General features: G+C 50.2%; 1 protein-coding gene across 1 annotated transcript; it reads right to left on the bottom strand.

Moving 5' to 3' along the window:
- Positions 1-11,412: 11,412 nt before the first annotated feature.
- LOC103732565 (polyubiquitin-like) lies at positions 11,413-12,023 on the bottom strand. The gene has a single exon (XM_008831165.3). The coding sequence runs from the start codon at positions 12,013-12,015 to the stop codon at positions 11,554-11,556; it is 462 nt and encodes a 153-aa protein (XP_008829387.1). The 5' UTR covers positions 12,016-12,023; the 3' UTR covers positions 11,413-11,553.
- Positions 12,024-13,230: the final 1,207 nt, after the last annotated feature.

Raw genomic sequence — 13,230 nt, 5'->3', positions numbered from 1 at the left:
GAGCCCGCGTGCGCCAACTTAATTTTAAACCGATTGGATGTATAAGATGCAGCCCTGGAAGTTTCTTATTGGTGGGTGCTATTCTCAGGGCTGTGGAATGTGCTGACTGTTGTCTGTGGGGCCAGGAGTCTCCATGTTTACCTTATAAGGCAGTTTTTATGCCCTGGCTTGCTTAATCTATAGTTTCCTGGAAGGGGGGGTAGCAGGCGGGGGTCAGGGCATGCCAGGGCATGTCTAGGCATGTCTAAAGCAGCAGCCAAGCATTTTACAGAAGCTAAAAGAGCAATTAGTTGGGGTCTGGAGGGATTGGGGGGTGGCGGGTGAATGGAGGATCTCAGGGTTCTACAGTGTGTTTCACTTTTTGTCTTGGAGGATGGAAGAGAGAACTTCTGAACTATTAACATGTTGGACCAGAAGCCAGTGTTGGATTCCTAGTGATTGTTTCTCAGTGTTGATTTCTGAGAGCACTTTATGTAGTGTGGCTCACAGTGCTTTCTTCTATGTGTAGTTTGCACACATTTTCTTCTGGAGCTTATTTTTCATCATCACCCTATGAATTTTTATATAGCAAAATTGAAAAAACATTTTCTGTAGTCCAATTTTTTGATCTTCCCTTTTTTGGATCATGTACTTGGTATCAAGCTAAAAAACCCTGTTTTCCATAATGGCCTCCAAATATTTTCTTCTAGTATTTTTATAGGTTTATGATTTGTGTTTAAAACCCAGATCCATTTTGAATTAAGTTGGAGAAGGTTTAAGATTTCAGCTGAAGTTCACTTCCTCACAGAAGTTTAATTGCCCAGGAATGGTTTGATTTCAAGGCTATCCCTGACTTATTGTCTTTGAACCTTTGTTAAAAGTAAGTTGAGCATGGTTGTGTGGGCCAGTTGCTCACTCAGTGCTCTGTTCTTATTGATCTATTGACCCTTCATCTAACACCATACTGTATTGATTAATGTACCTGTGTGATAAGGCTTAGTAGTAGGTGAAATGACTTCTGCCACTTTCTTTTCTTTTAAAGATTACTTTGCCTATTTCCAGGTCTGTTCCTTTCCTTTTTTTACATGTGAGGCCTAAGCTGAGCCTGGAAGGGACTTGAGGCTAAGGTGACATCCCAAGAGGAGCATCAGGGAGACAGGGAAGCATGGGGGAGCTGGAGTGGTCTGACTTGGGTGATCTGACTGGGGTTGTCTGGTTAGGGTCATCTGACTGGGGTGGTCTGACTGTACCTGAGGCCTGGGGCCCAACTGAGGGAGGCAAGGCAGGATTGGTGAGTGGGGTAAGAGCACAGCAGACTTGTTTGAATTTTATCAGGCTGATACTAGGGAGCCATGGATGATTGGAGAAACAGGGGTGGGGGATTGTGTGGTCAGAGAAGCAGGTCTTTCCCAGTCTTGAGCAAGACCCCATCATTCTTCTAGGGAAACCAAGCTCCCCTATGGCTCCACTCCTCAGCCTGGCTCTGGGGCTTCCCAACTGAGTCTCAGGGCTCACAACTGGAGACAGTCTCCCCTAGGGATGTGGCCTGGAGCCCTGCCTTCCCTGCTCCTATGTCACTGTCTTCAGTTGCTCATCTTTGAATAGCATGTGCTCCATTACACTTCTCCTTCTGCCTTCTTTCCACAGGATTTACTGAGCACCTACAACATGCCCGGCTGATCACACCAACGCTCATAGAAGGAGGGACACAGGTGGTCACCAGATTCTCCAGACCTACCCTGCCAAGGTCAAGGTTCCCAGGGCCTGGAGGACTGTGTAGGAGTCTGACCTGTGGGAAGGTTGAGAGGGCTTCTAAGATGAGATGTTATGCTGAGTTATGAGAGGTGAGGACAGGAAATATGGGGGAAGAAGGTGGAGCTGTGCTGCAGGCCTTATGGGCAGCACATATCCAGAGCCCAAGGTAGCTAAGGGTGTACCAGTTCAGGGCCTCAGTGGTGGTTCCTGCAGCCAGGCAGAGCCTTGAAGGGTCTCAGGTAACCAGATGAGGCTGGAGAGGAAGGGGAGGGACTGTGCTGACTCAGAGGAACAGTGCAGTTTCTGTATTTAGGACATGTTTTAAGGAAGATTTCTGTGTACACTGCTCTTGGACTGGTCAGCTGTGGGTGGCAAGGACAGAAGGTGGTAGAAACATGCAGAGGGAGGTGACAGGTGGGAAAAGGCTCTGGAGCTGGAGGAGGAGGAGCAGGAGGAGGAGGAAGAGGAGGATGAGGAGGAGGAGCAGCATGGAGCACGGGTCTCAGCAATCCAAGAAGACAGCCTGGAGGGAGCTCCTTCCTGGTCCTGAGGAGGGAAGGGAGGGGCAAGTGACTCTTCGGCTTCCCGGTAGAGGGTCAGACCCAGAGCAGTGGGTCTCAAGAGCCAGGTTTCGGGTTTCAGGGCTGCTGTGGTCACTTTTGACCCTTCCTTCCTTACCCTCCCAGGTGGGTAAGACTCTTCTTTACAGCCTGGTCTTGCTAATGTCCCCATAAACCCCCTTGATTCTTGATCGTGGCCTTCAGAACCCCTTGGCCCTGCTGCTAAAGTCGAAGGAATAGAAGAGGTACAGAGAGGAAGACTGATTTCTCAAGGCCACAGAGCCGGCAGGGACAGAGCTGCAGAGGGCTCTGGAGCCTGGCATTGCAGCCACCCCAGGCCCCTGCTGACCTGCCAGATGACACCTAATCTGCTTTCTTCCTCTATAACCTGTGCTGAGGGCTAACAGTTCCATCATACCTGGAATCAACAGCTAAGGAGACCTTATGTTCACAGTGTAATTTTTTTTTTAGACGGTTCAAAGAGAAATTGGTAAATGGGCCCTGTCCCTCCTCAGGGATTACAGATTTCCTTTTTCTCTGTTACTTTTACCCTTTCATTTTTCACAGCTCTCTCTCTGACAGGCTTTCCCAGCAACCACGCTCCCCGAAGGCTCCACTGCCGCAGCACGCTGGGCCTGTGGAGCTGCAGAGGCGCTCAGCCCCGAGGCTCCCACCCTGCTCCACGTTCTGCTCTAAGCTTTCCTGTCTGGGAGCCTGGGCAGTGTTCACAACGGAGTCACACACACATGTGATCTTAGATTTTGGCGCTCAGCCCCGAGGCTCCCAACCTGTTCCATGTTCTGCTCTAAGCTTTCCTGTCTGGGAGACTAGGCAGTGTTCACAAAGGAGTCACACACACACATGTGATCTTAGATTTTGCAGTCATGTTTAAAAAGTTAACAAATGGGAAATGTCCTTTAAAATATCTTCTATGTAATTCAAAATGTAATTTCTGCCTGTACTCAATGTGGTGGTCCCCCTTATCCATGGAGGTATGTCCCAGGCCCCCAAGTGAGTATGTAAAACAGCAGATAGCAACAGACCCATCTTTCTTTTTTATTTTTGTACACTGAAATTGGTGACCAAGCTGAACTTATAAATTAGGCCCCAAGTTGAACTTTAATAATGGAGTGTAGAAAGAGTTATATGGGGCTGGAGAGATGGCTCAGCAGTTAAGAGCATTGGCTGCTCTTGCAAAGGACCTGGGTTCTATCCCCAGCACCCACAGGCTAACAACTGTCCGTAACTCCAGTTCCAAGGGATCTGACACTCATCTTCTGGTCTCTGTGGGCATTGCAAACACGTGGTGCACTTACATACATGTAAGCAGGACACTCATACACATAAAATGAAAACAAATAAAATTTCTGCTGTCTTTTATGCTGACAGTGCATCGTCATCCAAACCAGCCACATCTCAAGAGCTCAGCAGCTGTATGTGGCCAGCAGCATGGACTAACATACACCAGTGATCTCTCTTCTCTGACGATCTGGGATTTGATTTCCAGACATGGGCTGGCTCTTACAGATGGTGGACTTGAACTGCCTGCACAGTGTAGTGACTATGAGCCTGAGCTCTGGAGCTGTTGGGACCTTGATTTCATTCCTGGGTTCTAGAGAAGCCTGGCATACAGCTCTGCCCAGCAATGCTCAGCAAACTGTGGCTGCTGTGATCACACCATACGTGCTTCTTTGTCACCTGCAGGGCAGATATCCTTGTGACTGTTCCTCCTGACTGTCCCTTCTCATAGGCCACTGGACAGCAGCTATCCTGGAGGAGGCTACTCTGAAAGGAAGAGCTCCAAGGGTCTCAGAGTACAGAGCCTGGTCCAGGCTGAGCAGACCTCTGTCCCAGTCCTGCCTGGCTCCTGGGTGCCAGGCAAATTAAAGGGAGGAGTGGGGACCTCCAAAGCTACTGCCAGAGTATGAACTTGACAGCAGTCATCTGACATGTGGGTAATGGGGGGCTTCAGGTAGGGGATGAGGAGCCATCCCTCCCACCCCCAGGATGACCTGGCCACCCCCATGAACTTTGATAGCCTCTAAAGCACACATACACATAAGGCCTCCCCACGTGCATGTGTACAACTGCAGTGTGATGTCCGTTAACAGTTGCTCTTTCGAGCCCAGAGAAAGTCACTCATCATTCCTGTTTCATCCTCCCAGGAAATGGACAGCTGAAGGAAAGCCAAGACAGGGACCCACATGCTTGAGTATAATGTAAATATTTACATTCCACAAATTAACGCTTGAATCAACACTGCTGGAGGTGTGATTTTCCAGGTGATCACCAATGCAAGGTGTGGGGAGTTTCCAACCCAGGGATGATGGAAATAAAACAGAGAAAATCAATAGTGCAGGAAAGGCTTTAACAGAAGCTTTTTCTAAAAAATAAAGAATAAAAATAAATAAAAAATAGGGATGGGGCAGGGACGTTCCACAAGCCCAGGAGGATGGTGTATCACAGAAAATGTAGCTTAGAGAGTCAAGTGACCTGCCCTGGACCACCCTCTAGGAACAGGGGGCTCGGAGCCTGCTCAACCTGAGGCTGAGTGTGGAATTTATCACCACTGGGCATGGAGACCTTGTTTTGCCAATTGGTCAGTCCCTGCCAAGGAACACAGGGTGCTGTTGCAGAGGGCACAGGTACTTGCAGAGGAAAATGGGTACAGTGAGACTGATCACTACTGGGGTATGAAACAAAGAGCCAGGAATAGCAAGTGTGTCCTGAGCTTGAGTCAGAGCCCTTACAGAGCGTCACCTCTGCTTGGTCCTGGAAGTTGGTGTCATCCAGTTACAGATGGGGAAACTGAGACACAGAGAGGGCAAGCACTTCCTTAGTGGCATATAGCAAGCCAGTGTGGGTGGGAACTGGGATTTGAACCCAGAGTGTCTGGCTCAAAAGTTGTCACGGTTTGGATCAGAAGTATCTGTTTCAAATTTTCTCTTGGTAGCCAGCTTCTGGGATTTGGGAGCAGTGACTGGATCACATGGTGTCATGGTTGGCCTTGACTATCATCAACTTGACACATCTGGAAAGAGAGAACATCAATTAGAGAACTTCTATTAGATTGACCTGTGGACACGCCTATGAGGCATTTTCTTGATTGTTGAGTGATGTGGGAGAGCCCAGCCCACTGTGGGTGGTGCCACCCCTGGACCGGTGGTCCTGGGTTGTATAAGAAAGCAGGCTGAACACAGATCAGGGGAGCAAGCCAGTAAGCAGTGTTCCTCCATGGTCCATGTTTCAGTTTCTGTTTCCAGGTTCCTGGCCTAAATTGCTCCCTAGCTCCCATTAGCAATGGATTGTAACCTGGGAGTTGTAAACTGAAATAAACCCTTTCCTCCCCAACCCAGTTTTGGTCAGTGTCTTATGTCAGCCACAGAAACCAATCTAGAACACACAGGCTGTGACCTCCCCAGTTGCTAAGTCAATCCATGAATACAGTCAGATTCTGGTGGTGTTATTTGAAGGTAATGGAGCAGGAAGCAGGTCACTGGGTGTGCGCCCTTCAAGGTTATATCAGGGCCCCAGTCCCTTCTGCCTCTTGCCCTCATGAGGCAAGTAATTTCCCTCTCCTAATGATCTCTGCCAGGACACCTTTCTGTACCACACACAGCCCTGAAGCCAAGGGACCAGAGTGCAACCTCTGTAAGGAGACAAAGTCCATCTTTCCTCCTAAGTCACTTTCTTTGAGCATTTTATCACAGTCAAGGAAATCTTCAGACACAATGTCTGCATCAGCCACTCACAAGCTGGAACAGCAGATGTGCCTCTGAATGCCACCAGGGCTTTGCCCAGATTGTGTGTGAAGCCTACTCACTCTCCACCCCACACAGCTCTACTGTGTGCCTTCATACCCAGGGGGCACTGTATGGTTCAGCACCTGGGGTCCCACTCAACCCATGGGCACATAGAACCCATCCTCCTTCATGGAGGAGGATCCTGAGGGTCAGTGGGAAGGACTGAGGCCAATCTGCTTGTTGCTAAGAGCTGTTAAGGAGTTAAACTAGAGGGTTGTTGTGGGAATAAAATGAGGTAACCCAGAAGATCATCTTGGGAATTGGGAGCTTTCTCAGGAAAGGGCACCTTCCGGCAATGGAAACAGGGTGTGAGACTTGGGTGGCAGAGCCTGTGCTAGGGGGCTTTCTGCGCCGGCGTCCCAGACCACAGAGGACCTAGATGAGGGCAGCACCACCCCCATGTTGGCCCCCATCTGCTTACAGACTCCCCTAACCTAGGAACTTTTCCAGGGGATAAAATAGCTCTCTGTTGTACGAGAATCCCCCCTCCTCCCATCAAGGTAACCAGCGAGCCGGTGCAGTGTTCCTGGTGGAGTGAGCTTTGTTGGTACCTTGATCTCTAATGTCTGATAGAAAAATGAGTTCTGTCAAACTCTTTGTCGTGGACTGTCAGAGAAAAGCGTTTGGGGAGACGGATCTTTCACTCTGATGGCATAATGTATTTGCTACAAGCCTTTAATCTAGTTTCCATGCAAAAGCTGGGGCTGACATTTGGAAAAGCCGTTTGCCCCAAACATTCTTCTCATTTCCCCCTGCGCCTCTCCTGGAGCTCCATCCCTCATCACTTACAAAACACCCCTGTGGAGAACGGCGCTCACATAGCGATCATCCTTTGGATCCTCCTGATAATTTCTCAGGGGAACAGGATGAGAGCCTTGTATTTCGCTGTCTGGGGAAGGGAAGAAGTGCTGGCCGTCAGCACCAAGAGCAAAATGAGGGGTACCGGGTGCGGGTGAGACCCCAAGTCTGTGAGCAGGAGGGAAGTCTGGGAGACAGAGGGCCTCATTCCTGCTTAGGCCAAGGGTGGCGGGTCCTCCGGAACCCGTTCCCCACCTTCACCTCTTCCATCCCCACAGTCGATCACTTGCCAGAGCGCACTCTTTTAAAAATGTTTTTGATTTATTTGTATTTTACGTGTTGAGTGTTGTGCCTGCATGTATGTAAGTGTACCACATGCATGCAATGCCCTCACAAGTCAGAAGAAGGCATTGGACCCCCTGAAGGGGAGTTAAGGACAGTTGTCAGCCGACATGTGGGTGCTGGGAATCGAACCCAGGTGCCCTGAAAGAGCGGCCAGTGCTCTTAAGCCCTGAGCCATCTCTCTAGCTCCCAGAGCTCAATCTTGCATCCTAGCTGGGCACTTCACAGTTTGCACAGCCTTCAGTGTACTCATTTAGGTATTAGCTGCTCTTTTCTTCTGCCTGTCAGCACCATGGTAACCGAGATCCACTGTGTCTTCAACTACAGGCTGTTTGGGTGCTGCAAAGACCTAGGACACTTACTCCATCCCCTGTGGGATTCTAGAGCCCAGAACGTAGACAGACAGCTGTGACATTGCCAAAGGCATGATGCATTTGTGTTTGGCATACTGTCGTCACTTCTGTCCTTAGGAGGTGTTAGGCAGTGTGATCAGAACGGTGGTTCTAGTGATCAAGCCATGAAATGCTCTAGAATAACTAGATGTTTGACTGTGGATAGTTACAGCTTGGCCACGTGCTCAGGAATGTCAACAAAGTTCTGGGATCTTCTTCTTCCCTCTTTACCATCCTGGTCTGTGTTGGTCTTTGGTCCTTAGTTTGTTGCCTCACAGTTACAAGATGGTCGCTGCAGCTCCAAGTATTACATCTCACAGTACAGCGTCTACATTGAAGAGAAGGTGGTGAAATGAGGCAGATTTCCCAGAAGCGCTTGTACCACCAGCAGATTTTGTCACACTCTCTTACGGGCAGGTCTGGGTCATGAGCCCACTTCCAAGTCACTCTCTAGAGAAGAGGAATGGAGTGGCAGGCTGGGCTTGTCCTGAGGGCAGGAGGAGCTCCATGGGGTGTGCAGGATGCTGCCCCCACAGCAGGAGCCCAGGGTCCATGAGTGAAGGGGGGGCGGGCAGCACATACCCCCACACAGCCTTTCCTCAGTGCTGGCTGATGAATGACCCAGCGATATGCAGTCTGGGCTGATGGCCAAGCTCAGGCCCGGGGAACAGAGAGCCTTACTTTGAACCCCTGCCCCAGCCCCACCTGTGGAAGAGCTGCCCCCAGTGATGTGGGAACTGTGACAGCATTTAACACAAAGGAAGTCCTGAAGGTGATATGGAGCTCTATGCAACCCCTGGTGCATGAGGTGTTCACTCTGTATGTGGTGCAGCAATTAGGTTTGTCTGAAATGGCCTGTAGTTCCTACTCTGCCTGGCCCTGGGTGAATCAGCAGGGTTCAGAGCCCCAGCTGTACATGAGGAAGGGCTGCTTTCATCTCTGCTTTACAATTGGGAGGTGACCCCAGGTCTCCCGAGGGCAGGCAGTGGTCAGATTCCAGCACGTGCTCTGTTCCTCTGCAGAGTTCTTGGCAGAGCTGGCAGGTACCCAGGTCACCTGTCCCTGTCCTGATGACTGTCACCTGGGTCCAAGCTGGTAGCTGAACTGTCCTCTCCTACCCTATTCTCTGTCCCTCCCTGTGCTCCAGGGCCCAGAATCTACTGTGGTGTCGGGAGACTCTCCCCCATTCCAGCTGTCCCTCTTTTCCGAAGTCAGAAAATGAACATATGTGGTACCATCAGTGGCACCAGTTTCTTGGCAACTTCTATTCTTTGGGGGAAATAATGTACATTGTATACATTTAACAGACAATAAACATATGCTAATGATGGATATTTGCTCTGTATTTATAGACCCATCACAGTGTGAAAAACCTGCTTCTCACAACAGGGCCCATGTTCATAGCCATTGGAGAGCTGCAGGTACTCAGAGCCTGGGCACCGTCCCTGGTGTCCTACCAGACCTACACCGCCCTGCCAGCCTTCCTGCCCTTTCCCTAGAGCTTCCCAGAGATCTGGCCTTAAAGGTAGAGTTGGGAGGTGCAGTTATGAGAGACCTTACATTTGTCTCCCTCATTTTACAGATGAGGAAACTGAGGCCAATTCGTCTAACCACTCACTCCCCCAACGGCCTGTGTGTTTCAGGTTCTATTTCTTCTGGGAGCTGGGGATGTGACAGGTATGTGTGGTGAGATGGGCAAGAAACAGACTTGTCATCTGTAAACCAACATGCGACTGACAGTCCAGGAATCGCCTAACATAGGGCCCCCAGTGGCAAAGGGATAGGGCTTTTCTAAACTGACTGTAACATGTCACCCTTCCCATGGTTTCACACACTGTGAGGGGAGTCTCCTGTGGCTCTGTGAAATCCCCCAGGACAGCCCTGTCCCCAGCCGAGGCTTCCCCAAAGCTCTGCCTTACCCTGCTATTTCAGGTCTCAGCCCTTCAGATCCCCTGAATCTGATGACAAAGCCAGGACAATGGTGAGGATGAATGCTAAGCTCCCATGGATGTGGGGTCCATGGCGAGGCAGGGTCTGGTGTCTCAGGTAGGAGAAAAGAGGTGCTGTCCACTAACTAGACCACAGCTTTGACTCCTATCCTCCCTCCCTGGGACACCTGGGGAAGGACTGAACCTCCCCCTTCTATCTCAGACTGTCAGGTGGGAATGGCAGCTAGCCATGGAGTGGGCCCTAGTTAACCGTGATGGCATAAGTCACAAGCTCAGGGAGGGACGCTGTTGTCATTTCAATTAACAGCCCTAAGTGTGCCCAGGAGGGCAGCTCCTCCCACACCCGTGGTGCTGCTGCCCAGGCCTCTCATTGGTGGAGCATACACGAGAGGACGGGTCATGGACCCCATAGACCATGCTCAGAGCAGCCTCCAGCTGTCACTTAATATCTGATTTGGACAAGTGACTTGGGTGTGATAGTTCTCACCATGCAGGTTAGTGTAGGGGGGCTCCATTAGGTTAAGTCAACCAGAGCAGATTCCTACGTTCAAATGACACTTTTCTGTTGAAGCTACTTCTGAACTCTCTGACCTTGAAGGTCTAAATGAATGCTGGAGGGTACACAGTAACAGCACCTACTTCCTAAGGCTGTTAAAATAACTAAGCGAAGTACTGTGTGTGGGGTGCTTAGCTTGGTGCCTGGCACCCATGAGAGCCCAGGATGGAAGGGCAGCATTTACAATACCCACTTGGAGGGGCTCTGTGGCTCCTTTTCGTTTCTACAGTCACCATACTTGGAGACCAAGGAACTGGGGCCAAAGACAGTAAATTAAACGTCTGGGAATGAGACACAGTGTGGCTGTGCTAACTTATGCAAGGTGGGGAATTAGAAAAGGAAATGAGCTATAATAAGGGGCTAATGGAGTGAGACAATGACCGAGGAGCCATCCAGGGAGCAGGGATGGGATGAGGAGGCTGGAGGGTAGCTGGGCCTGGGCGGCCGGGTGTTCCTGTTGCTCACACTCATCTCTCTCAACACGAGTGATGCTTCTGCACTGGGATGGAAGCAAACAAGAATGCACAAGCCACCCACCATCTGGCCTTCCAAGGAAGTTGCATTTATATTGTTTTTAAATTTGAGACAGGCTTTCAATCTGTGTAGACTAGGTTGGCCTCAAACTCATGATAATCCTCCTGTCCAGTGATGTGAAAACAAACAAGTCCTCTAATAATAAAGGTTAGAATAGCCTGTGATAAGGAAGTGCTGCATATGAAGTGCCGTGACATTTTAAAAACTCTTAGATCCGCAGGATTTCTAAAAGACAGAAGGGAGGGATAGAGGGAGGGATGGAGGGAGGGAGGGAGGGAGGGATGGAAGGAGGGAGGGAGGGAACAATGGAAGGAAGGAAAGGAGGGAGGAAAGAAAGACACCCAATGACCACAGATTAATACTCCTCAAGTAGTCCTGTTTGCTGGCCTTGACATAAACCCAGATCCATTATCTTTCTAGCCTCTTCAGGCTCCTACCCTGGTCCCAACTATTGTCATACTGGGACCAATGCAGTACCCTCCTGTTTCAGTCTCTTTCCTATAGCTATAACAAAGTACTTTAGGTGGGTGCTTCATAAAGGAAAAAAAGGTTTATTTGGCCCACAATTTCAGAAGCTGAAAGTGATCAGAATGTTCTGTTAATCTGGCCTTTGGTGAGGCCCCTTGGGGGAGCACAGGGCAAATGGCACTATGGTTGGGGTGGGTATGAGGGGACTTGGGGAGGTAGGGGTTGGAGGCAGGACTAGCCTGCTGTTTTTTGTTTTTGTTTTTGTTTTTATGCTTACCATGCAATGAAACCTTTATTAACATTTTTAACAGAGGTTCAGCTATTACTGAAACTTTTAATTTCTAAACTTAAATTGGGGCAAATGGCTGTAGTGCAGAGTATTGCCATTGCTGCCCATTGGGAATGCAGACTGAAGAATTAATAGTCACCCCTGAGACGGAGGACGAGGTGCAGGGTGGACTCCTTCTGGATGTTGTAGTCAGACAGAGTGTGGCCATCTTCCAGTGGCTTGCCAGCGAAGATCAGCCTCTGCTGGTCAGGTGGGATGCCTTCCTTGTCCTGGATCTTGGCCTTCGCGTTCTCAATGGTGTTGCTGGGCTCCACTTCCAGGGTGATGGTCTTGCCGGACAGGATCTTCACGAAGATCTGCATGCCTCCCCTGAGACGGAGGACGAGGTGCAGGGTGGACTCCTTCTGGATGTTGTAGTCAGACAGAACGTGGCCATCTTCCAGCTGCTTGCCGGCAAAGATCAGCCTCTGCTGGTCAGGTGGGATGCCCTCCTCGTCCTGGATCTTGGCCTTCACGTTCTCGATGGTGTCGCTGGGCTCCACTTCCAAGGTGATGGTCTTGCCAGTCAGGGTCTTCACGAAGATCTGCATTTTGACCTGTTACCAAGAGTTAGGAGATTGCAAACCGCCGCAGGAGGACAGCAACAGCACACCTCACAAAGCCCGTCCTCACTGCCGCCTGCTGTTTTTATAGCAGCACTTTGTCTAGTGAGAACACTTAATGACCTCTCAATGATCTAACCTCCTCCCACTTAAGCCCCACCTCCTAAAGGTTCCAGAACCTTCTAGGCAGTCATACTGAGGACCAAGCTTCCGGAACATGAACCTTGGGACACAGTGAAACTGGATTCAAGCTGTAGCCCCCACCTCTGCTGGCTTTGTCTACTGTCATCACCATGGTCAGGAGTGTGACCCTGTGAGGTCCAGGGTGCGACACCCCTGCTCTGCTCCCAGGCTCCTGGCTCTCTCGGGCACAGCCTGTGCTGACGGTGGCCTTGCCCTGTGACCTCAGTCCTCTCATCTGTCACCCCTCACACTCCTCCCTCTCCCTTCTCCTTCTAGCCCGGCTCCTTGCTGGACACTGCCCTGAAGATCCTGCCTAGCTTTCTCCTGACCCTTTCCTCCAGTAGAGCCTCTTTCCAGGTCTGCTTCCCCCTGTAACTTCTTCAGATCCTGACCTTCTCCTTCTAGCCCGGCTCCTTGCTGGACACTGCCCTGAAGATCCTGCCCAGCTTTCTCCTGACCCTTTCCTCCAGCAGAGCCTCTTTCCAGGTCTGCTTCCCCCTGTAACTTCTTCAGATCCTGCTGCAATGTCTCCTACCACAAGGGCTCTTCCTTGACTTCCTATTTGTAATATGGACCCCCCTACTTCTCCATCCTCTGCCTCTATCTCTGTGGATCTTATCTCAGCCTGTTGTGCTAGGATCCAAACCTGGATCCTCTGATAGAGCTCTTAACTGCTGCTCTATCTTTCCAACCCCTAACAGTTTCTCTGTACCTGAAGTGCCTTGTGTCATTCTGCTGCTTGCAAAGACCCGCCCAGGTCCTGTACTGGTATCTGATCTAGAAGTTGATTGTTAGTTAACATGCACTTTTTGATCATGTGTCTCTCAGACAGGTTTGGAGAGTCCTCACCAAATAGGAGGAACCAGGCTCCCGCAAACCTGGATGGTAATGGGAACAATGATGGGGTGCACCAGTATGACAGGTGATCATTAGCTGTTGACCAACACAGAAGAAGCCAGCAAGAGATCCTCCTGTGGGGAATGAGTCTATGCCGGGCTCATCTCTGATGAGAACGGAGGC

Source organism: Nannospalax galili, unplaced genomic scaffold (assembly GCF_000622305.1).
Source record: "Nannospalax galili isolate Female #2095 unplaced genomic scaffold, S.galili_v1.0 scaffold2895, whole genome shotgun sequence".
Taxonomy (NCBI): Eukaryota; Metazoa; Chordata; class Mammalia; order Rodentia; family Spalacidae; genus Nannospalax; species Nannospalax galili.
The sequence above is the reverse complement of the archived record's forward strand: the minus strand, read 5'-3'. Positions and strand labels throughout refer to the sequence as shown.

Bases quoted from the DNA above. Each gene is read 5' to 3' on its own strand.
- LOC103732565 (XM_008831165.3), bottom strand. From the start codon at position 12,015: ATGCAGATCTTCGTGAAGACCCTGACTGGCAAGACCATCACCTTGGAA.